Raw genomic sequence first — 27,141 nt, 5'->3', positions numbered from 1 at the left:
CCACTTGAGAGGGAATAACTCTCACAATGCTCAGCCTTGAAGACATTAATTCTCAAAAGATGGCACTTTTAGTATGAAATAGCTGCAGGGATGACAGAACCAGGAAACCCCAATGGCATAGTATAACAACAAATTGTATTATGCAAAAACAATTAAAACTGGTAAAGCCACTTTGTCCAAAAAATATTTTTGATTGGATTTCTGCCAGATGGTGCTTTGGCTTGTTGAAAGATTCGGAAAAACATATCAGACTAACCAAAGGCATGTAAAAAATGGCCAATCAGTGTACTGCAAAATATATAAATAATATAGTGTAAATTTACGGCACACTGATAGGCTCATGTACCCGCCATTTAGTTCATAAATCAAGGGAGTCAAAGAAATCAGTAAAGGGGAAAAAAGTAGGAGCAATAAAATAGCTATATTTATATGTCTATGTATGATATATTTGTTAAATATATAAATTTAGATACTTTTACAGATTGACCTTTTTTCCCTTGGTCACTTCCCACTTGATCTGTGAATAAAATCAACAATTAGTAGCTGTCCACTAGCAATCTATCATCTTTCTTTCCATCAATCATCTTATGTTTGGGCACCATGGTGGAACTCCACATAGCGAATCCAATGAGCATGTTCGGTTATCACACTAGTCATTTGCTTGGTTATACATCTATATGGCTTTGGAGATACAGAATTTGGCTGAACGGCCAAACAGGCAAGTTGCAATTCACCATTAACTGAATGCACAAATCTAATATCCAGCACAGAAGAGCAATCTGGACTACTAAAGTGGATGGTACTAGCCAAAAGGATGTGTTTATCTGTAACACGTGGCATTTTTAAAGGTCCATGGAAATAAAATCTGTGTTGCTAATGACTTTGTTCTTCTGCTCACCAGTTACAGGTCCTCAACAACTATCCAATACCACACACAATTGGCTTAATAACATTAAAGCAGATTTATATTTTTGGAGTTTACTTTTATACTGTCCCCTGGAGGAGGAGATGTTGGAGGTAAATTTACCTATTTGAACCTCTCTCCTTTTGGTTCCAATCTTTGGCTCCTGAAGGCGTCATGGATAAGAGTTCAAAACAGGGGTGATTTAATTGCCATATATGATTTTGCAGATGGGCAGTAGCAAACTCAAAAGTGCCAATGCCACCTTAGTATAAGTGGTAAAAATGTCTTAGAATAGGATCCATCATAATTAAATTCCAGTGGTGATTTCTTCAGTACTTCTTCCTGTTTGAATATTCACATACATTGCAATAATATAGCTCTGTTGGTAGATGGTCCAAATGTAGGACTTCTAGAATGCTTCCATTTCACTATTTCTGTTCTTGGAATATTAAGCATTTTCTCTGTTTGAACAAGATAAGTATCATTGAGGCAATGTAATCAGCTATACTCTACAAAATACATGATAAAGAATAAAAACAAAATCTGTAAGTTGTATGATTTCTAGTAATACATTTTGATCATTATTACAAAATAGTCCAATCAGAACAAATTATAAGCAACGACTTTGCAACTTAAAAATAATACCAATATAACCATGCTTGTTCTATACATGCCAGATATTTGCAATCATTCCTCTTATGTGTATTACAGAATCCAAAAAGAAGAAAAAGGAAGGTAAAAAGCAAGAGAAGCTGATTGACTGAGCAAGCTTGGACTTGGCGAGCTGAAAAGGAATGGCTTGAAGAAGCTCCTGCATTCACAGGGCAACATAACATTTTATTTTCTACCTAGACCTGCGATCTCCTAGCCCAATGTTAGGGTAGAGGGGGACAAGCTACTACCTAGAAGGGTTTTGTGATTGGGGGCATTTTTGTTTCCTCTTTTTTTTTTTTTTTTAAACCATAACACTGTGTTAGGTGACATTGCAGAGAATGGGATTTACTTTTTATTAGAAATGTATATAGTTAATCGCAGAACAGAGCACGTTTGGTGCTGATATGTAGAAAATGCTTATTCTCTAATAGTAAATAACAGTTGATGGGATTTGTATATTATGCCTGTCTTTTGTATTATTATTAATATTCCTCCACCTATACGAGAATCCAGCAACACCGTAAAAAACAAATGTAACTTGGCTACTACTAAAGGCAGCACTCAACACGACTTGTAATGGTTATTGTGCAAAGAGATTGTAGATGCCTTCTTCTTGGTTTATTTTGATCAAATTTGGAGTAGACTGAAAATGTCAGCACCTATGGTTTGGCCCCATCGGCTGCAGTTCAGCAAATGTCATTATGAAAAACCACATTAGAACGTCCAACTTTCAGTGGCAATAATAGGCTGAGACTGCTGGACAAAGCTGTTCCCGGTTTCACAGCTTATTATCGCTGGCCACAGTTGTAATGATTCACTTCCTTATTCGCCAAGTAGAAGCTGACAAGTCAAGCTTTAGATGCTAGCAGATCCCTGTTGGTTTTACAAGCCTGCACCCCTAATATGATTTCACATTTCAGTTTTGAAAAACATTTTATTCAAGAAACCCATAATCATACATTTCCTATAAACGCTTCAGTTCAAAACATTGGCAGTATGAAGTTACAGAAATACATGGTGTCTCTTTATCTGCTCTCCTATTAAAAGAATCCTTAGCAGAGAAACAAATTCCCACAAGTTACAGCATCTTCCTACAAATTATGGATTTCTCTGTTCATGTCTGTCCTACATACTCACATCCAACTTATTGTGCTTACGCCTGTAAGGTTTTTCTTTTGTCATCAATTATCTATATGCAATTTTTACTTACAAGAAATACTGCAGTTTATTTTATATGATTTAAATGTTTACCAGTTTCTATATTGTGTGCTTTGATATACATATTAGTAAAAATTAATTAGGGCATACAATACTTACTAACGTCTTCAGATCTTTAGTGAATCAAATGCAAAGTTTGGAAATATATGCATATGTTAAAGAGGCAATTAAATAGGACCATGGTCATAATAACCATAAGACAACCAGGCATAGTTCAATTGTCAGTTGCTAAAGGAACATAGATGCAAAGGTCACAATTTGTACCAGAGCAACTGTGAGCCAGATAAGCCAGTACTATTCTTGTCTGTGGGAAATAAAATAACTACAAGGAACATTGAACCATCTCCCCCCCCCCCCCCCCCAAATTCTAGAAGAAAATAGGACCAAGCACCAGTGTAAGTGCAAACAGGACTTTCTATTCTAAATCACAGAGTGACAATGTTTTGGCCCAACACAGCCTTTATCAAGGCTTGACAGTGGCTAAATTGAGTTGAAACATTGTCATTCAGTATTTTGGAATTAAAGTTTTGTGTGCATTCACACTAAATGCCTGGCCTTTATGCTGTTTGAGGTGGGTCCTCTGGATTGAGCAGCACCAGTGTGACTTAAATAGTTTGGTGGGTGCCATTTTGAAAGTTTTTAATCACTTTGCCCAAATATCCAGATTGCTGCCAGTTTGCCTCAAAATGGTGGTGCAAAATACATAATGTGGGATTAAAATATTCATGATGTTCTCAGCAGCTATCTGGAAGTATCAATACAAGGCATTATATTTAGAAAACACCTGTAATAACAGTACAAAGAGTATTCTGTCCAGATTTGTCTATGTATTCTCAACTTGCATAGTGGAATGATGATATTAAATAAACTAATAAACAAATCTGTGTTTGTTCAATATCACTAGGGGACAGGGATCTTGTTGGGGTACTTGTGGGAGTAGTAACATCTAATGATATATAAACATGTTTAAAATATTGCAATGTATTGTGTGTAGTGATGTCGTGAACATAACATTTTCGGTTTGCGAACGGCGAACGCGAATTTACGCAAATGTTCGCGAACGGGCGAACCGCCATAGACTTCAATAGGCAGGCGAATTTTAAAACCCACAGGGACTCTTTCTGGCCACAATAGTGATGAAAAGGTTGTTTCAAGGGGACTAACACCTGGACTGTGGCATGCCGGAGGGGGATCCATGGCAAAACTCCCATGGAAAATTACATAGCTGATGCAGAGTCTGGTTTTAATCCATAAAGGGCATAAATCACCTAACATTCCTACATTGTTTGGAATAACGTGCTTTAAAACATCAGGTATGATGTTGTATCGATCAGGTAGTGTAAGGGTTACGCCCGCTTCACAGTGACAGACCAAACTCCCCGTTTAACGCACCGCAAACAACCGCAAACAGTCCATTTGCACAACCGCAAACTCCCCATTTGCACAAGGTTGGATACCAAGCTAGCCATGTCCCGTTCCTTGTCCTCACTGATGTCATTGAAGGTCTCTTCCTCCACCCAGCCACGTACAACACCAAGGGACCCCAAAAGGTGACAACAAGCCCCCTGTATTTTTTTTTTAAATGTACACTACTGTTACACCAGATATGAGTTGTACTGGTGTGACACTGTGCCCTGGCAGGCCCTGAAACGCACACGTGTGAAGTAAACTGACTGCTATTATTTCACAGTCAAATTTCTAGTTTTTTTTTAATGTACACTACTGTTACACCAGTGATTGGCCCACGTCATGCCTACACCCCCAAAACGTTCATGTGTGGGGGTGCTGGAATGACGTGGGCCAATGGGAGCCTTGTAGCGGAGCGGCAGTGGTTAATCCAAGGGCTCTCCGGTGGTACTCAGGATTCATCATACAGAAGGCAGGACACACAGCATAATTCCCATTCCCAAGGACCACACGACACATAGCCTGGGAGTCAACTGACAATTTTTATTCATGGCTCCAGGAGTTAACTGTCAACTGTCAACTGTCAACTTTTAAATGTTCAGCAATGCAGTAATAGCAAGACATACACAAGGGAAAACCATAACAGTACATATTGGAGACACAAAATATAAAACCAAACCTCTGAATACTCAGTGGACATGGCACTTAGTGGCCATGTCCCGCCACATATCTCCCCCTTGTCCACTCCCGGCAGCCCCAGCCTGACTCACATGGGTCAGCTGGCTGCTGCCCGGAGTGGTACAGTCTTTTAGTGCCATGTCCCTCTCCATGTCTTCCTACATTAATTCTATTATATTACATTTACTGCCCCTCTCCAATAGTCCTTGTATTACACACAGTATCTCTGTATTACACACTGTATCTCTGTATTACACACAGTATCCCTGTATTACACTCAGTATCTCTGTATTACACACCATATCCCTGCATTACACACTGTATCCCTGTATTACACTCAGTATCTCTGTATTACACACAGTATCTCTATATTACACACAGTATCCATGTATTACACTCAGTGTCTCTGTATTACACACTGTATCCCTGTATTACACACTGTATCCCTGTATTATACCCAGTATCTCTATATTACACACAGTATCCCTGTATTACACACAGTATCCCTGTATTACACCCAGTATCCCTGTATTACACTCAGCATCTCTATATTACACACAGTATCCCTGTATTACACTCAGTATCTCTGTATTACACACAGTATCTCTATATTACACTCAGTATCCCTGTATTACACACAGTATACCTGTATTACACTCAGTATCTCTGTATTACACACAGTATCCCTGTATTACACTCAGTATCTCTGTATTACACACTGTATCCCTGTATTACACTCAGTATCTCTATATTACACACAGTATCTCTATATTACACACATTATCCCTGTATTACACTCAGTATCTCTGTATTACACGGTATCCCTGTATTACACACGGTATCCCTGTATTACACTCAGTATCTCTATATTACACACAGTATCCCTGTATTACACACAGAATCTCTGTATTACACACAGTATCCCTGTATTACACTCAGTATCCCTGTATTACACACTGTATCCCTGTATTACACACATTATCTCTATATTACACACATTATCTCTATATTACACACAGTATCCCTGTATTACACTCAGTATCTCTGTATTACACACGGTATCCCTGTATTACACTCAGTATCCCTATATTACACACAGTATCCCTGTATTACACTCAGTATCTCTGTATTACACACATTATCTCTATATTACACTCAGGTTACTGGCTATGGGAGGATAATGTATAATAAACACAGGTTACTGGCTATGGGGGATAATGTATAATAAACACAGGTTACTGGCTATGGGGGGATAATGCATAATAAACACAGGTTACTGGCTATGGGGGGATAATGTATAATAAACACAAGTTACTGGCTATGGGGGATAATGTATAATAAACACAGGTTACTGGCTATGGGGGGATAATGTATAATAAACACAAGTTACTGGCTATGGGGGATAATGTATAATAAACACAGGTTACTGGCTATGGGGGGATAATGTATAAGAAACACAGGTTACTGGCTATGGGGGGATAATGTATAATAAACACAAACACACACAAAAAAAATAATAATACAAAAAAAAATTAAAAATGAATGCAGCTTCAGAATTAATCTAAATTGTATGCTGTCTAGGAGGTGGGAGGGTCTGGGAGGGAGGGTCTGCTGCTGATTAGCTGGAATGTGTCTGCTGACTGTGAGGTACAGGGTCAAAGTTTACTCAATGATGACGAATAGGGGGCGGACCGAACATCGCATATGTTCGCCATCTGTGGCGAACGCGAACAAGCTATGTTCGCCAGGAACTATTCGCCAGCGAACCGTTCGGGACATCACTAATTGTGTGTTGGTATGTATGCGTGATAAATAGCCAGAAATCTAGATATTTTAGATGCTCACCTCGTATTTCAGTAGTTTACTAAACCTGCACCCTGATGCCATTCACAAAGAGAGGATAAGTACAGATTTTCAGTCTTATGCAATCTACATTTATATTGGCAGGACATAAATCTTATTCAGACAAAAATTACAGGACAATCTCAAATATATCATAGAGCAACACAGACACATATACATAAGCCTGGTCAGAAAAAGTCATAAAGGGACAGGGTATCTTGCTTTTGGTTCTTGCAATGCAAAGTTCTGAGTTAACTCAACCAGATGACTTTGGGTATCATACTGCAGTACTGCAACCACTTTCAACATCATTTTGGTCAATATTTAAGTGGATTTGTTATGGTTTTGTTTTTTGCATAATACAAATCGTTGTTCAAATCAACAATTTTATTTAATTTGTTTTCTCTTTTAAATTATTTTCACTATTAACTTGACTGATATGGAAACAAAGATAAAAAAAAAAGCAACAAAAACTTTATTGTATGGTCTATCTTTAAGAAAGATAGATAAAGTCCACCTATACATGTAATTTATGTGTTTATATTGTCACACTTACTCAGGGGCGGACTGAGAGCCTTTGGGGCCCCCGGGCAAAATTAGATCCCAGGCCCTTTGAATGCACAAATATATGTGCATTAAATAAATGTTTAAGGATCACTATATGTTAGGAAAACAAAGCAGGTTTCCTGACACTATAGTGCCCTAAGGGTGCCCCCACCCTCAGGGTCCCCCTCCCGTTGCGCTGAAGGGGTTAAAACCCCTTCAGCAGCTTACCTTTATCCAGCACCGGGCTCCCTCGGCGCTGGTGACCTCTCCTCCCCGCCAACGTTAGCTCCCGAGTGGAGTGAAATGCGCATGCATTCAAACAAGCGCGCATTCAAACAGTCCATAGGAAAGCATTTTTCAATGCTTTCCTATAGACGTTCTGCACGTCAGGATGACACCCACTGGAGGTTTGATTAACCCTGCTAAGTAAACATAGCAGTTTCTCTGAAACTGCTATGTTTACATCTGAAGGGTTAAAACCTGAGGGACCTGGCACCCAGACCACTTAATTGAGTTGAAGTGGTCTGGGTGACTATTGTGTCCCTTTAAATATAACTCTCATATAATACAGCATTCCTTTGGATGTGTATATTGTGAAGACCTGTGTATCAATGCATGTTTGTATTTGAGTCCGTGTGAATGCACTTGTGCATGTCTGGATGACTACATGTGCTTTTTTTGTATATAGTGACAGTGTGAATGCATATGTGACAGGTGACAGAATGTGTGAGGGAGAGGGTGACAGGTGGAAGAGTGTGGGAGGTGGTTACAGGTGGCAGAGACAGGGAGGGAGGGAGGGGGTGACTAGTGACAGAGTGAGGGAGGGGGTGACTAGTGACAGAGTAAGGGAGGGAAGGGGTGACTAGAGTGAGGGGGTGACTAGTGACAGAGTGAGTGAGGGGGTGACTAGTGACAGAGTAAGGGAGGGAAGGGGTGACTAGTGACAGAGTGAGGGGGTGACTGTCACTAGTCACACCTACCCTCTGTCCCTAGTCACCCCCTCCCTCCCTCACTCTGTCACTAGTCACCCCTCCCTCACTCTGTCACTAGTCACCCCATGCCTCCCTCTGTCACTAGTCACCCCATGCCTCCCTCACTCTGTCACTAGTCATCCCCTCCCTCTATCACTAGTCACACCCTCCCCCTTCCTCACTGTCACTAGAGTGAGGGGGTGACTAGTGACAGAGTGAGGGAGGGGGTGACTAGTGACAGAGTAAGGGAGGGAGGGGTGACACAGTAAAAGAGGGAGGGGTGGAGTGACTAGTGACAGAGGGAGGGATGGGGTGACTAGTGACGGAGGGAGGGGGTGACTAAGGACAGAGTGAGGGAGGGAAGGGGTGACTAGTGACAGAGAGAGGGGGTGACTAGTGACAGAGGGAGGGAGGGGTGACTAATGACAGAGGGAGGGGGTGACACAATGACAGAGGGAGGGAGGGGGGGGTGACAAAGAGAGGGGTGACTAGTGACACAGTGACAGAGGGAGGGTGGGGGTGACACAGGGAGGGAGTGATTAGTGACACAGTGACATGGGGAGGGAGTGATTAGTGACACAGTGACGGAGGGATGGGTGACTAGTGGCCGTGGGGGGGAGTGACACAGTGACAGAAAGAGGGGGTGACTAGTGACAGAGGGAGGGGGTGACTAGTGACAGAGGGGTGACAGTGACAGAGGGAGGGGTGACCAGTGACAGAGGGAGGGGTGACTAGTGACAGAGGGAGGGGGTGACTAGTGACAGAGGGAGGGGGTGGCTAGTGACAGAGGGAGGGGGTGACCAGTGACAGAGGGAGGGGTGACCAATGACAGAGGGAGGGGTGACAGTGACAGAGGGAGGGGTGACAATGACAGGGGGGGGGTACTAGTGACAGAGGGAGGGGGTGACTAGTGACAGAGGGGGGGTGACCAGTGACAGAGGGAGGGTGACTAGTGATAGAGGGAGGGGTGACCAGTGATAGAGGGAGGGTGACCAGTGACAGAGGGAGGGTGACTAGTGACAGAGGGAGGGTGACTAGTGACAGAGGGAGGGTGACCAGTGACAGAGGGAGGGGGGTAAGTAGTGCCTACCTTTCTTTCTGCTCCCTCTGGTCTCTCCCAGGCTGCTGCTCCTTTCCCTGCTGATCGCTCTGTGTGAGAGGAGAGTACAGGAAGTGATGTCACTTCCTGGCTCCGCCTCTCCCATCACACAGAGCGCCGCGTGGGAAGGAGGAGACCTGACAGAGAGGAGGTGAAGCTGCCAGGTCTCGGGTGAGGGTGAGAGGGGGGTGATTTACAAAGCGGTAGGTTGCTGGGGCCCTGCGCTGCATCATGGGGCCCCAGCAACCTAATAAAGGAAAAAAAATATTTTTTTCGTTACACTTGGAGAGATCTCTGATCTCTCCAGCTGGAGCATGGCTGTGCAGCCGAGCCCCTGACTGTCTCGGGCCCTCGGTCCATGACCGATATGCCCGAGTGGTCAGTCCGCCCCTGCACTTACCAACATATATAAAAGATATCAAAAGGTGTCTGAATGTTCATCTTGTGTGTCTCTGGTAAGATATCTGATCCACCTCCCATGACTAAAGACCATCTATGTCAGGCTTCCCCAACTCTGGCCCTCCAGATGTTGCTGAACTACAACTCCCATGATTCTATGAATGAAATAGATAGGCTGAGAATCATGGGAGTTGTAGTTCAGCAATATCTGGAGGGCAGGAGTTTGGGGAAGCCTGATCCATGTGGTGGTTTAAGTGAGAATGTCCAGTTTTTTTTTTTCTTAGAAAGTGACTTAAAGGGGGTGAAGATAGTTTATTTATCAGGAACCTGACAACCCAAAGCAGACATATCAAGCTCAGGAATTATTACATCGTGCGTTGTAATATGTGGACATTTGTCCAGATGCCAGTAGAACATTTAAATCTTACTCTTTTTTTATAAATCACTATTTATATAACATTTTTATATAACATTTTGGTTAACCTCACTTTGACCTTAGCCATGTATCATACTGGTATTTCAACCAGAAAAAGATACTTATAACAATAGTAAAGAATATAAAAGTTAAATACATATTTTTACACAACATGAACTGTAATATAGGACATATTTTGAAATAAAGTAACATACGGTTAATGTTAGACAAATCATTCTATCATGCTAATACCGTGTTTCTCCGAAAATAAGACCGGGTCTTATATTCATTTTAGTCACAAAAAACACACTAGGGCTTATTTTCAGGGTAGGGCTTATTTATTTACGGTACCGGTATGTACATTGAACCCCCCCTTTAATTAATCCACCCCCCTTTAATTAATCCACCCCCTCTAATTAATCCACCCCCCTTTAATTAATCCACCCCCCTTTAATAAATCCACCCCCTCTAATTAATCCACCCCTCCTTTAATAAATCCACCCCCTCTAATTAATCCACCCCCTTTAATTAATCCACCCTCTCTAATTAATCCACCCCCCTCTAATTAATCCACCCCCCTTTAATTAATCCACCCCCTCTAATTATTTCACCCCCTCTAATTAATCCACCCCCTCTAATTAATCCACCCCTCCTTTAATAAATCCATCCCCCTCTAATTAATCCACCCCTCCTTTAATAAATCCACCCCCCTCTAATTAATCCACCCCCTTTAATTAATCCACCCCCTCTAATTAATCCACCCCCCTCTAATTAATCCACCCCCCTTTAATTAATCCACCCCCTCTAATTATTTCACCCCCTCTAATTAATCCACCCCCTCTAATTAATCCACCCCTCCTTTAATAAATCCACCCCCTCTAATTAATCCACCTCCCCTTTAATTAATCCACCCCCTCTAATTAATCCACCCCATCTAATTAATCCAACCCCCCTCTAATTAATCCACCCCCTCTAATTAATCCACCCCCTCTAATTAATCCACCCCTCTAATTAATCCACCCCCTCTAATTAATCTACCCCCTCTAATTAATCCACCCCCCTCTAATTAATCCACCCCTTTAATAAATCCACCCCCCTCTAATTAATCCACCCCCCCTTTAATAAATCCACCCCCCTTTAATAAATCCACCCCCCTAATTAATCCAGCCCCCCTTTAATTAATTCACCCCCCTTTAATTAATTCACCGCCCCCTTTAATTAATTCACCCCCCCTTTAATTAATTCACCACCCCCTTTAATTAATTCAGTCCCAGACATAAAATATCGACTCACATTTCAAAGATGCCTTCCTTGCCCGCCGAGTCCGACCACTGGGTGCCTCACCGCCCGGAAATGGATCCTTCCGCTGAAGATCCTTGAAGGCAGACTGACGGTGCTGCGCGCGTCGTCATCACGTTGCGCGATGCCGCGGCCTGCAACGCTCCTCCCCCTCCTCATAGAAGAAGGAAGTCCCGCCGGGCCGCAAAGGTGCAATGCCTAGGTCTTATTTTCGGGGTAGGGCTTATATTGCAGCCCACCCCGAAAATTCAGCTAGGGCTTATTTTCGGGGTAGGGTTTATTTTTGGGGAAACACGGTAACACAAATATAATATAACAAACATAACTTAAAGGAACACTATAGTCACCAGAACAACTACAGCTTATTGAATTTGTTCTGGTGAGTAGAATAATTACCTTCAGGCTTTTTGCTGTAAACACTGTCTTTTCAGAGAAAATGCAGTGTTTACATTACAGCCTAGTGATAACATCACTAGCCACTCCTCCGATGGCTGTTAGAGATCCTTCCTCGGTCATGGCTGCCTAAAATGCATCCAAACATTCAGTATCTCCTCCCTCTGCATGCAGACACTGAACTTTCCTCATAGAGATTCATTGATTCAATTCATTTCTATGAGGAGATGCTGATTGGCCAGGGCTGTGTTTGAATCATGCTGGCTCTGCCCCGATCTGCCTCTTTGTCAGTCTCAGCCAATCATATGGGGAAGCATTGTGATTGTATCAGGCTACAACTTCTGCAGGCAGTGGGCATGTCTAAAGGAATACAACTAAGATTTAACTTTTTTTTAGGGAGGCATGAGGGGCCCAGGGGGGCTAAATGGTGGTTTTAACCCCATAGGGTCAGAAATACACGTTTGTGTTCCTGACCCTATAGGGCTCCTTTAAATTCCATTGCATGCACAATAACAATGGGATTTCCTATCCCTAGCACAAGGTGGCGTTTCTACCTTCCTTTGTTTTAGTTAATAAGTGTAACAGAACCTTACCTTTGCCTGGGAACATTTATTGCTAAACTGGCCCTTTAACCACTAACCCGGTACATGCACATTAACAGAGACTATAACCACAATGGAATGTGCTTACCTGGTTCATGTGGATTACTTTGAACACAGTTCGGGACATTTAACCACTTTTGTCTATTTTATGCAATCCGTATGGTAGAGATTCAGCATGTATAAGAATGAATACAAACTACCGAACCCCGGACCACCCTGCTATTCAATTAAGTATTTTACCTCCCAGGTCGGCACTTACCATCCGTATGAAATGCACGAACTCTTTGTTCCAGTTACTAGGTGGCCGCCATTTCGGGACTTTTACACGTGTTCGCGGCCATCTTAGTTCACGAACAGTGGTGATTGCCGTTGAGTGTCTGGAACCAAAATCGGACACTTGAGTAGGCAAACACCACTGAGACCTCCATAACACCGTAAATTTGTGCTGGGACTACCGACCATGCTGCCGTTTGGTAGAAAGATTATACCACGTACAGGGATTGTAGCGACCATCAGGAAACTCACGGATGGCAGGATTTTCGTGCCTTTTCACCACACAAACGAGGATCGACCGCAAGGCCAAAACTTATGGAACTATTTTCGGCCAGTGTGCCTGTGCCATAACTCCCGAACCCCTTAACCGAATGGGATGATTTTTAAGTATGTTGTTCCCCCAGATTGGGGCTATCTGGGGATACTGGATTTATGAATGTACCCCAAGTATTTGGGGTACATCCAAAACTCGGGTACAAATGTGTGTGTGATAATTATGTTAACTGTTTATCTGAGGGGAGGAAATGTGTGGGATGTAACATGTTTGTAATTGGTTACTGTCCTAATTATGTAGGTGTCTCCATTTCATGGGCAGAATCGCATAAAAGGAGAATCCCTGTCATTAAAACTGAGTTCTTCTTGACCTTTCAAAACGTAGCCTCGTCTCGTTCTTGGAAAGGGATTTTTACTGCATTATTACTTTACTTTTTAACAGCTGAACCTGACTCTCCTCTTGGATCTTGTGGATGGGAATAACCAACTTCATTACTATACAGCAACTTGCCGGGAAAAAGGACGTCTCCAATGGCTGATACCCTCTCACTACCTGGGTAGCCGTTACAATTAGGTTCTTTAAGGCCAAGACAAGAGACCCTCCTTTCAGAGCAGCAGAATGGAATTATTTACGTGTGCAATGATAGACTTACTCTTTCCCTTTGTGATCTAACCCACCCTGTGTCCACATTATGTTTCATGTAGTATAAATAATGTTATGTTCTAACTAAGGGGAGGGAAGAGAAAGAGAAAGATGGGGAAGAGAGACACATTGTGAGGGGGGAGAAAGAGACAGATGGGGGAGAAAGAGACAGGAGAATGAGGGAGACACATGGGAAAGGCGAGAAAGAGAGTGGGAAAAGAGAGACACGGGGAGGGGGGAGAAAGAGAGAGTGGGGGAAGAGAGACACATGGGGAGAAAAAGACAGTCGGAAGAAAGAGAGACAGGGGAGAGGGGAAGAGAGACACTGGGAGGAGAGGTGGAGAAAGAGACACAGAGGGGCTGGGGTAGGACAGAGACACACAGAGGGACTGGGAGGGAGACAAAGAGACACCCAGAATGTTTGTTGTGGGAACAAAGAGATATACAGAAGGGAAGGGGGATAAAGTGACACAGAAGGTTAATGGGGGGCAGAGCTTGGCTGGGGAGAAAGACACACAGAGTGGCTGGGTGGAGATAAAGAGGCACACAGAGGGGGAAAAGACAAAGGTGCTGGGGCTAAGACACTCACAAAAGGGGCTGGGGGAAAAAGACATACAGAGGGCTGAAGAAGAGTAAAAAGAGACACACAGAGGCTGGGGTGAAGTAAAAGATACACAAGGGGAATTGAAAGAGACACACAAGGAGAAAAATTGGAGACACGATACACTAAAAGAGGTAAAAAAAAATCAAAGAAGGAAATAAGAAACACAAAAAAAAACAGAAAGAAATTTGAAAAGGGGGTTAAGAGAAACAGACTAGAAGATGCATTTGTTTTGTGTGTGTGGGGGGAGGAGAATGCATTTTTACCGGTTTATCATGCTCTCTTTGTAACTCAGATCTTCAGCATAGGAGTTTATGCCGAAGAGCTAATTGATAGACCTTCTATTAAAAAAAGATCTCTTATTAAAGATTTTCCTTCCAAGATATATATTTTGCTAGCAATCTTGCTGACACAATGTACAGATAGACGTAATTGATGTGATTCTGACAGTAATACACATACATATATGCATGTTTATTAGTGTGTGTATTAGTAATATATATATATAATTATGCCTATAGTATTTACTTATTTTAATATACATTCAAAGTGAAGAGCACACTCATAGGACAAGATCGTTTTTTTTTGTTTGTTTTTTTAAAGTTGTACAAATGGATACATTCACCATTTCATTCCCATTACCAAACCTAATATGTGAAGGTAGTTGAATGGAAACGTTGATTATATGCAAATGCAGTCTGCTTAAAATAAAGCCGCTCTTTTGTTTATTTTGAAGCCCTATGAATACTTTCTTTCATTGCATTAATAGTTTTCAATTTTAAGTTATCTTTTCCACCTCTATATCAGCACACTATGCAGGAACAACTTATTATTGGGCAGGCATATCATTTTTTTCCAGGGCTGCTTTTCGTTCCAAGTCTGGCCCTGGTTCTAATACACAAAAAGTGTTTTTTCACTAAACTATGAATTCCAGTGAATTTAAGGCTACTTTCCAACCATGCTGGTAAGCTATCCATATTATCAACAGTCGTTAACTATATCTGCTATTAATTGCTGACTGATTTCGAAACCTTTTTCACCAGTTGACAACCAATAACATCTACTCACAAAATACAGTCCACTCAAAGATATTCATTAATATATTGATATATTTGTATACATAGTTACATAGCTGAAAAGAGACTTGCGTCCATCAAGTTCAGCCTTCCTCACATTTGTTTTTTGCTGTTGATCCAAAAGAAGGCAAAAAATATCCAGTATGAAACACTTCCAATTTTACAACAAGCTAGGAAAAAAATGTCTTCTTGACCCCAGAATGGCAGTCAGATTTATCCTTGGATCAAGCAGTTATTACCCTACATTGAAAGATTATATCCTTGAATATTCTGTTTTTGCAAGTATGCATCTAGTAGCTGTTTGAACATCTGTATGGACTCTGATAAAACCACTTCTTCAGGCAGAGAATTCCACATCCTTATTGTTCTTACAGTAACAAAAACCTTTCCTTTGCCTTAGACAAAATAGTCTTTCTTCCAGTCTAAACGCATGACCTCGTGTCCTATGCAAAGTCCGGTTTGTGAATAGATTTCCCCACAATGGTTTGTATTGGCCCTGAATATATTTGTATAATGTTATCATATCCCCTCAGACTACATTTTTCTAAACTAAATAGGTTTAAATTTGTTAACCTTTCTTCATAGCTGATATGTTCCAATCCTTTTCTTAATTTTGAAGCCCACCTCTCCACTTTTTCTAGTGCCATAATATCCTTCTTTAGAACAGGTGCCCAAAATTGCACAGCATATTCAATATGTGGTCTTAAAAGAGGCAAAATTATATTCTCATCCCGAGAACGAATGCCCTGTTTCATGCCTGACATTACCTTACTGGCATTAGCCACTGCTGATTGACATTGCACATTGTTGCATAGTTTGTTGTCTATAACAATTCCCAAGTCCTTTTCATGTGTTGTTATCCCCCCTTCGCTTCCATTAAGGGTATACGTTGCTTGTGCATTCTTTACGCCAAAGTGCATAACTTTGCATTTTTCAACATTAAATTTCATCTGCCATTTAAATGCCCTGTCCCCCAGTCTATCTAAATCCTTCTGCAGCAAAGTAATATCTTGCTCACGTTGTATTATTTTAGAGAGTTTTGTGTAATGTGCAAACACTGAAACATGACTTTCAATGCTGTTTTCAAGATCATTTATAAACATGTTAAATAGAAGGGGTCCCAGAACAGAACTCTGAGGGCCACACACTTGCCACCTATGTCCAGCTTGAAAATTTACCATTAATGATAACTCTTTGTACTCTATTTTTTAAGCCAATGTTCTACCCAAGAACAAGCATTTTCATCTAGACCGATTTCCTTGAGTTTGAACACTAGCCTATTGTGTGGAACTGTATCAAATGCCTTGGCAAAATCCAAATAGATCACATCCACTGCAACACCCTGATCTATACTTCTACTTACTTCTTCGTAGAACGCAATCAAGTTAGTTTGACATGACCTGTGCTTCATAAAACCATGCTGATTATATATTTTTTGATATTTTAATATTTTGAAAAGAGTTAAATGTTTTTCCAAAAATATGAAATCATTTGAAAAGCTTATAAAAAAAAAATGTTAAATAGAGACCTTAATTTGCTAAAATGTGGAGACTAGCAAATAACTTAGATGGATTTAAAATCCATTGCCATCATAAAAAAAATCTCATGTACTTTCTGCTGAATACGTTTTTCCACTTTGTCAACTATCTTTTTATTATTCATTATCAGTGCCAAATAAAAGAAACAATTAAAAACGCACACATTAATGGTAAATACTTTTTATCTAGGCATTGTGCACAGCTGCAGGTTTAAGAAATCAATCTTTGAAGCTTCTTTTTTGTGAAAAATTATTACTTCAAAGCGGAGGAATGTCTGCTCCAATCTGATTACATGTTTATTGCAATTTTTCAGATGTAGTTTTCTCCCTGCGACACTAGAGGGGGCACAAGATACACTTGTCATTTAGAACACAGAAGGAAGAATTGGTTCAACATCAAATCATTTGTGCCAAATATCCAATTCTGTTCTTCTGAATATTGTTAATGTGGGGATTCAGTTCATGTGAAATTGGTTCATGAACACTCGTTAGATTTTCAATTCAGGCTTAAGAATCATGAACAGTTAAACTTTAAGAATCATGAACAGTTAAACTTTAAGAGTCATGAACAGTACAAAATCTTTGGAAGGAGATTTCGATGTTTTAGTGGTCAGTGTAGTGATCCTTTGGTATATTAACCAAAGTATCTCAGGTATGTTAACAATGACTGGAGCTGCAGTTTACCAAACCACCAGAATCCCAAGCACTTCATAATCATAAATTAGTTATAATGACTTAATTATCCTTAAACTAACCCTTACATTATGTTTCATACATTGCTGAACTAATGGCAGCATTTAAAACTCACTTTTAAATTGTGATGCGGAGGAGGATAGGACTGTCACATCCTAACAGGACACACAAAAATAATAATAATAAAACATTTCTGTCTGTATATTTAATGAAGAATAAAAAACACATAAATTGATATACCATATATTTCCCACACATGGAAGAGCAGAATGGAGGCAAATACTGGTTGAAAAAAGTCCTACATTGTGTTTTATGTATTTATTGTTTTACACCCAACATTCAACAAGAAAAGGAGTCTTCAATTAAGTATTCCATATTTATTAAGGGCTTAATAATATAATAAAACATGGTACAGAAATTTAGACTAAAATCATGTAAGTGCTTAAAATCGATACCACTGTAAGAAGGTGAGGGTGGTGGTGGGGGGTGTGGGGAGGGGAGGGGGGGGGGACATGTTGAGAAAGTGTCTGTAACAAACGTGAATTGCGACCAGTGTCCAGTTAGATTTTGTTTAGTTTTCCTGCCCTTCTTACAGTGGTTTAATTTTAAGCACTTAAATGATTTGTTTTGCTAGTTTATTGTGCCCACAAAAACTACCAAATTTTCTCCACTAAATGAGCATAAAAGGTGGAAGGTGGGTACCTTACATTTAGTATTGCAAATTTTGTAACCTTGCATGGTGTATTCTGCCAGTTTATTTAATATCTCAAAGATCAACATTAAAATTAATAGCATTGAGCTGCTGGAATACATTTTCCAGACCATTTTAAAAAGTCTCTGTGATTTAACACCAGTCTATTCAACTATTCAAACAGTGGATATGCCCAATTTTACAAGCAGCGGTGTGCTTGGCTAAGATTTGAGTTATAGGAGGGCAACCACATCTCAAGACAAATTAATATCCAGTGCCCTCTAAACCACCTAAAACAATAATCTATCTATATGTCTATCTACCTGTCATTCCCCCCTCCTGCTACAGATCAAGGCCAATCGTTGTAATAATGAATAGTAATTAAATAAATATTGTTTGTTTTTTTTCCCTTTTTTTTTTTGCCCAGGAAGGTGTCCCTAGCAGAGAGGTGTTTGTAGGTAACTGTACGCACTGTCTACTTGCAAACCCAAAACTGAATAGATACAATTTAGTATGGTCAGTATACAAGGATCGACAAGAAGAAGTTTGTGAAACTATTAGGTATACTGGATACATTTGAATAAAACATGTTTAGACCAACCGGGAAATAGTACATTAGGAAGTACATTTGGTATATGATGGCAAAGAGAGTGGATGTGCTTTTCAAGCAGCTTTGACATCACGGAAAAGGAGTATTGCCAAGGGGGGCTGACCTAGGCTGGAAAAGCCCCAGGTATGAGTTTAACGCCCTTTAATTTTTAGCCCCATATTTCCTGTAATATTGAGAGAGCAATAAACAAGTATAACAGTTTTGGCAGTGCCACTTCAATGCACCATATTAGAGGTTAATTATGCAGCACAATGTGAAATAATGCTGGGGACAGAATGTTTTAATGCAATGGATGCTGATTTAATGCTGCTTTAATGTTTGGGGTTAATGTTGGGGTTGCAGAGTTAATAAAACATCCTGTGGATTTAATACAGCATGGTGTGGTTTATAAATATAGGTTTATATAATACTCATTAAAATATTTCTTGTCCCAATGATTTATAGCACATTTAATGGTTTATGGTTGGACATAGGGTAGTGTTTTGAGGTGGGGGTTTAATTTAATATATAATGAAGGGCTATAAAAGTGAGCAACTGATCTTTTTGCTTTATACCAAAGCACCGGGCATGACATTTTGAAAATTCAAATATCACAATGCGATTTTCCACTTTTTCACATAAAGATTTATTCCCTAAAATGGGAGTTGTCTAAATGTGCCAAGGGAAATGCAAACTTGGGGCAATAGTGGAAACATATCTAAGCTACCGCTAATATATAATATTTCCAGCTCAATATCCTAATATCAGTTTTCCAGAATTCATAATTCTAGTAAATAAACCTCACCATATTAACAGTGGGGTAAAAGAGAACTATAATAATAATAAGTCCTTTCAATAGATTCCAAATACAAACAGTAATTTATTGAATACACTGATAACCCACAAGATTAAAACCACTGACAGGTGAAGTGAATAACATTTGTTATATTGTTAGAATGACACCTGTCAAGGCATGGGGTATATTAGGCAGCAAGTGAACAGTCAGTTCTTGAATTTCATGTGTTAGAAGCAGGAAAGCAGGAAAAATGGTCCAGCAACAAATCTGAGTGACTCTGACAAGGGCCATAAAGTGATGGCTAGCCGACAAGTCTTGTTTGTAATGGTCAGTTACTACTACTATGCAGTGGTTAGTACCTACCAAAAGTAGTGCAATGAAGGATAACCAGTGAACTGACATTAGAGTCATGGATACCCAAGGTTCATTGATGCACATGGGGAGCAATGGCTAGGCTGTCTGGTCTGACCACAAAGAAGAGCTCAATTGTAGCTCAATTTTCTGACAAACTTAATGCTGGTTATGATAGAAATGTGTCAGAACACGCAGCATTCTCAGTTTCCTGAGAATGGAGCTTCGTAGCCAGAGACCAGTCAGAGTACCCATGATGACCCCTGTCCACAGCCGAAAGCACCTTCAATGGAGACATCAGAACTGGTCGGCCAGATGAATCACATTTTCTTTTGATCAGGTGGATGGCTGGCCGGCAGAGGCAGTTATGCTTTGGCCAATGTTCTGCTAGGAAACCTTTGGTCCTGGCATTCATGTGGATGTTAACTTGACCACCTACCTAGAGATTGCTGCAGACCACGTACATTTATTTATTTATTTAAAAAATATTTTACAAGGAAAGATACATTGAGATTTCTCTAGTTTTCAAGTATGTCCTGGGTTTTCAAGTATGTCCTGGGTAATGGTGTTCTTTCAGGGCAGTGGCCTCTTTCAGCAGGATAATGCACCCTGCCATACTGCAAAAATTGTTCAGGAATGGCTTGAAGAGCATGACAAAGAATTCAAGGTGTTACCTTGACCTCCAAACTCACCAGATCTCATCCTGATTGAACATCTGTGGGATGTACTGGAACAACAACTCTGATCCAGGCAGGTCCCACCTTTCAACTTGCAGGACTTAAAGGATCTGCTGCTAATGGTGCCAGTTACCATGTGACACTTATACTTAGGTCTTGTGGAGTCCATGCTTTGATGCATCAGAGCTGTGTGGGACCTACGCAATATTAGGCAGGTAGTTTTATTGGCTGATTTATTTCTTTTTATTTATTTATCATTATTTTTTTATATTAGAACTGACACCCTATTTTGAATGCATTAGATCAGTGTTTTTCAACCAGTGTACCGTGGTTGAAAGTGCACCGCAAACATAATGACTTTAGGATTGTAATAAGTAAAATGTACACCTTAAGATTGTCAGCATTTAAACTTGGATTCCCATGTGGCAATTAATTAAAACTCAATAAGCAGCAAGGATGTAGATTTCTCTAGCAAGATGTCAGGTAATTATGACAGTTATAAGCTGCTGATGGAGGTCAAAAGAAAAATAAATAGGTATGCCTGAAAGAATTATAAATTAGATAATGGATTAAAAATATTCAGAAACAACAAACAAGGCAAAAAAACAAAACAAAACACCAATATACCTTTAAAGTTACTGAAACTTCTACATTATACTGCTACATTGCTGCTGGCACATCTCTTTAGGACAAGGGAGAAGCTCCACCAACCAGGAGCCAATGGGGTGTGATATTATCTTGTGAACCCCTGTCCAGCAGGAGTTTATCTCTCCTGTTATAGTTACACTGAACAACACATGAATCATTCTGCAAACTAAAACCAGCCATAATACAGTTTCTATCAGTTTATACATAGAATGCTTTATGTTTTGTAATCTAAGTTGTGGCTGCAATCTTTTGAGCTTCTGGCCACAGAATGTCCATGGCTGGAGGCAAATTCATCTTAGTTGTGTGTGTAGTGTGAGTATGCCGATGGATGTATAAAAACTTTGAAGATTCTACATCAGATATATTATAAACTATCAGTATTTTATGAGTTCAGAGTTTTACGGTGCAGAATCTATCCCCTTTATACAGGCAATAACACCTTTTTGCATGTACTGGAGGAGAATATGATGCATAAACTTGGCCTTATCACTGGCAATAAAAATGCACAAGAAAATCTGACTTTTCAAAGAACAATTTTTTTATGCCTCTTATCATAGATCTTAATGATTACAATAAAATAAAGTCCTTAGAGGGCAAACAAGAGTTGCAAATATCACAGTTGCCCAAGAGTCTAACTCTGTCGGATAGATGTCACAATGTCCCTATGCTGACAGTTGGGAGATCGGTCCAATTGAGAAAGAACCATGCAAAGTTCACAAAGTTGATGCTGGATGTCACTTTGATGATGGTATATAGATTTTGCTATTATAATCTAAGCTAACATAGATTGCATTATTGCAAACATGTACTTTTAGTGCTCTTAGGAATTTTTAATTTGTTCATTTATGTATTTGGGGTAAATACATGCATGGATTGCTACTCCATGTGCAGTAATTCACAATAATCCAATTCAGCCATCTTTAGTACACAAAATTAAAAATCAAACAGAGAACATAACACTTTAACTTGTCTGACTGGTGGAAAGAGTTTTTGACTTAATGACAGGGCAGGAAACTTCATTCCTTTGGACAGTTCACCTCGTTCCACTACCTGTCCCTAAAACTGATCAGGGAAAAAAGCTGTAAAAGATCTCTTGAAACAATTGCCATGGCAACCACAGTTTCCATGGTGAAGGCTTATTATGTTTATTTATACGTGTTTTTGACTCTTGAGTACATTTCAATATGATTCATGAACCTAAACAGTGTCACTGAAGAGTTGGCAGTTCCAAAAAAGCTGACCCACATTCATAAACATCATTAATATTGAGGGCTCTGTAAGTTATGCTGGAAAACTGTCTTCCCTGTGCTCAAGTATTTTGTATTATTACCAATGAATTTTTTATTATATTGAAAGATGCTCCTTGTGCAGAATTTTATAACCATTTATTTGGTAATAAAAACCATGTAATGTAAAGTAACACTGAAAATAAATCCATTATTATTGTAGTGGCAACATAGTTAAAAGAAATCACCTAAACTCGTGCAATTACCATTTAAAGCACAGCTGTAAAGTTGAAGGTTTGTTGTGGCCCTCACTTTTGCTCAGAGAAAAAGTGGACAAGAAACAAACTAAAAATGCAGCAGATAATAAAATGCAGCAGTGTCAGGATTATTCATTAAACCAGGAATTATCAGATATTGACCTGGAATTTTAGATTTTGGACAAAAATAGCCGCATCTACATATTTCAAAATGTGTGATTTTCGCTTAAAATTCCTTTTCAATTTCCAACCATTATTGTCTATTTATAAGCATTAATCCCTATACTGGGAATGGTTTAGAATTGACATGGTAATTACAAATGATAGGTCAAAATGGTCAAGCTGGTTGACCTTTTCTCAAACATTTACATATTGGAGCGATTGGGAACAGTGACTATAATATGGTGTCAAGTTAATATATGGTCAGGTAAACACAAAATAAAAATATTGGGTTCACTAAGGTATGCCTCTGGTGACTGTTAATTGTCAGGTTTTCTGCCTGCTTACCGGGTGGCTTGGCCCCGAGTGCCGCGATCCCCTCGAGCATTCTGTCAAACGCTGCACGCTTGCAAGATTCGGCTCATATCAATGACGTCAGGGGTCAGTTTAGGAAGGTCAAATACCTTCCATGAATAGTGGTTAATTCCAAGTGGAATTCAACCAATCACTGTTAAGTGATACCTATAAATACTTACCTCTCCAATCCCTTGTTGCCCTGTTGTGGTTTCTTGGTAGCCCAATAGCGCGTTCCTCTGATGATTTCTTTGGTTCTTGTCTAGCGTTTATCCTGTCCTCTGTACTCCATTGACCTCAGCTTGTTATCTTGACTCTGTTTGCTCATTAACCTGGCCATTCTAAGGACCGGTATACAGATTATTCCTTTAGTGATTCTGTCTGTGTGTTCAGGTTCCAGTATATCCTGACATTAATCAGACAAAAAACAACAAGCATGTCCCCTTGACCAACTTTAAAGTAGAAGTTTATTAAGTGCGATGCACAGCATAATTACACCAAACACCGATAATTCTTCTCAGTGAGTATTGAATTAAACCAAGATCACCATCATTCATGAACTTACAGTAGGCAGAGTGGTTACTGGAACCGAATTTCCAATTAGGGAGAGTAGACACCTGTGTACAAGTACATGTTGTCTCTGTGACATCCAGATGTGGTCGCCCCAGAAATGCCCAACAGGGGATATGAACCTGAGCCCTTTGCTATCCTGGGCCTGCCATACTGCCTTTCAGCCACAGCAGTTCTTATTCTTTGAAGTATTTCTAACCCTGTTCTACCTGGCTTTTCTGCAGCACTGGGGGCTGGACTTCGTCTATGGTCATTGCCAGGGCTGCCATCAGACATTGTGGGGCCCCTAACACAGCTCAAGGTCTGGGCCCCCGTGTGCCCGCCTCCAAGCCCCGCCTCCAAATTTCGCCCACAGGAATACACACACACAGACACAAAAGGACACAGACACAGAAAGATACACACATACTAACAGACACAAACACATATAGACACATACACAGATACAGATACACACACACACTGATATACAGACACACACACTGACGTACATACATACTCACATACTGACACACACATATACATACTGACAAACAGACATACATACAAACTGACATACAGACATACATACATACACATAAATACATAACGGCATACATACACATACATACACACACAGATAGATATATACATACACAGATACATACATACACACACACACATACACACACAGACATACACACTGACAGACATACACACTAACATACACACACACTGACATACACACTGACAGACATACACACTGACAGACACACACACTGACATACACACACACACTGACATACACACAGACACACACACAGACACACACACAGACACACACACATACACTCACACAGACATACACACACATACATACACACAGACATACACACATACATACACACAGACAGACAGACAGACAGACACACAGACAGACATACACACACACAGACATACACATACACAGACATACACACACACACACACACTGACACACACACTGACATACAGACAGACAGACATACACACAAACAGACATACACACACACAGACATACAAACAGACATACACATACAGACATACAGACATAAAGACATACAGGCATACACACAGGCAGACATACACACACAGAGACATACACACACACACACTGATATACAGACATACAGACATACGCACACAGACATACACACACACACACTGACATACAGACATGCACACATACACACACAGACATACAGACATACAGACATACACACTGACATACACACTGACATACACACACCTCATTTATCAGCCACCCTCCTCTTACCTTTAAGTTGCAGGAGGGTGACTGGGGATGATGGGAGTGAGCGGATGTCTCTCCTCTCTCCTCTTTTTCCTCTCCTCTGCTCTCCCTCCGTGCGCAATAAGCTGGGAGGAAGTGACCGGACATCACTTCCTCCCAGCAGCCCTTGCGGTGCTGCTGCAATTTTTTTTTAAAGGGGCCCGGTCGCGCTATTACCCGGCCGCAGCACTGACCGGGCCCCTGAAGATATAGGGCCCATCGGGTGGCCCTAAATGCTTGGGCCACCTGATGGGCCCCGGTGCACCCCCTGTTGGCGGCCCTGGTTATTGCAAGTGTTTCACCTGACTCAGATCAGTCATCAGCAGGAAATATAAACTCAGCCTCGTCTTGGGAACTCGATCAAGTCTTTGATCCTGTTGTGTGTGTTCAGTTCCTGTGTTCCAGGCTCTTGAACTTTAACTCCATATTGACCCCAGCTTCTGTCTTCATTTATTCTGACCTTTCAGCCACAACAGTTCTTATTCTTTGAAGTATTTCTAGCCCTGTTCTACCTGGCTTTTCTGCAGCACTGGGGGCTGGACTTCGTCTATGGTCATTGCAAGTGTTTCACCTGACTCAGATCATTCATAAGCAGGAAATATAAACTCAGCCTCGTCTTGGGAACTTGATCAAGTCTTTGATCCTGTTGTGTGTGTTCAGTTCCTGTGTTCCAGTCTCTTGAACTTTAACTCCATATTGACCCCCAGCTTCTGTCTTCATTTATTCTGACCTCTACACTTTGTTTATCCTGACCTCTGTCATCCTTTGACTTCGGCTATCCCTCGACTATCCTGCTGTTTGTGTCCTTGTCGGTACTGCATTGGAATAACCTTTCCTGCACAGCCCCAAAGCACAGATTCACAGTCCAGGTGGCTTCTAATCTGGTCACCTTGGACTGTGTCTATCTGCTAGGGTGAGCAAACATATCTGCGCTACAGACTCCCACCTCACGTAAGAACCCTGACACATGTACTGTTGGAGGGCAAGTGTTTAAGCACAAATAATGTGTCTTTTGGGAGCATAAGCCAGCTGGTTGGGAGAGACAAGTATCAGTAGCCTTGGCCAGTGTCACCTGTAGCTCAGTCATCCTCCTATGCTTGATAGGAGGGCTTTAGGAAAAGTGCCTGTGTGTGAGTCTGGACAGGAAAAGGAAGGGATCACTTCCCATCTGCTCACAAACAGGAAATGCCTTCCAGGTGGAGAACTGACATCATTAAATGATGCACGCTGTATAAAAGCTCCTGACGTTCTGTCAGAGGAGAATGAGTACTTTGTAAATTACGCTCCAATCTACATATGCCTGTATCCTAAACACCTCTTTTTCCAAAAACTAAATTTAACCCCTCTCAAAAGCTAAACAAACCCTAATTTTGGGTCTAGAATTAAGAACTCAAAAACTAAACTTGGAAAAAAAAATCTGTTTACCTTAATCCTAGTTTTGTGTTCTTGAAAACTAGACTCTATATACCCTCAAACTAAATTGACACCAAATGTAACTCTATACCCAATAATCCAGACAGGGCTGGACTGGGGACACGAAGCAGCCCTGGAAAAAAAATCTATGACAGCCCCATAAGTCATTGTGCTATGTAGTGTGTGTTATACATATATAACACACACTACATAGCATATATACACACACACACACACACACACACATATCTATATTTATACTGGTATATATATATATATATATATATATATATATATATATATATATTATTGGAATATTTCTTTTTTAAATTCAAAATATTAGTCCTTTTAGGGTAATTAAATTATACAGTAAAGCATACTCACATGCAGACACAGACAATCTTACTGATACACACAAATAGGCTCATTGGCAGACAATCTCAATGACACACACAGACAAGGTTACTGGTACACACACAAATTTAGTACGGACACACTCTGATACACACACAAGCTTACTACAGACAAGCTCACTGCACACACATGCTCACCACAGACAGGAGCAGACACACCCATGC

At 40.5% G+C, this 27,141-nt stretch overlaps 1 protein-coding gene across 2 annotated transcripts in view; it reads left to right on the top strand.

Moving 5' to 3' along the window:
- Positions 1-2,418, top strand: part of PTN (pleiotrophin) — a 163,151-nt gene extending 160,733 nt beyond the window's left edge. For both annotated transcript variants that reach the window (XM_063447573.1, XM_063447572.1), the window contains one exon: positions 1,616-2,418. In XM_063447573.1, the coding sequence (XP_063303643.1) occupies positions 1,616-1,668 (53 nt within the window). In that variant the 3' untranslated portion in view covers positions 1,669-2,418. The remainder of the gene's footprint in view (positions 1-1,615) is intronic.
- Positions 2,419-27,141: the final 24,723 nt, after the last annotated feature.

This window comes from Pelobates fuscus, chromosome 3 (assembly GCF_036172605.1).
Source record: "Pelobates fuscus isolate aPelFus1 chromosome 3, aPelFus1.pri, whole genome shotgun sequence".
Taxonomy (NCBI): Eukaryota; Metazoa; Chordata; class Amphibia; order Anura; family Pelobatidae; genus Pelobates; species Pelobates fuscus.
This window is presented reverse-complemented; position numbering and strand designations above follow the sequence as displayed.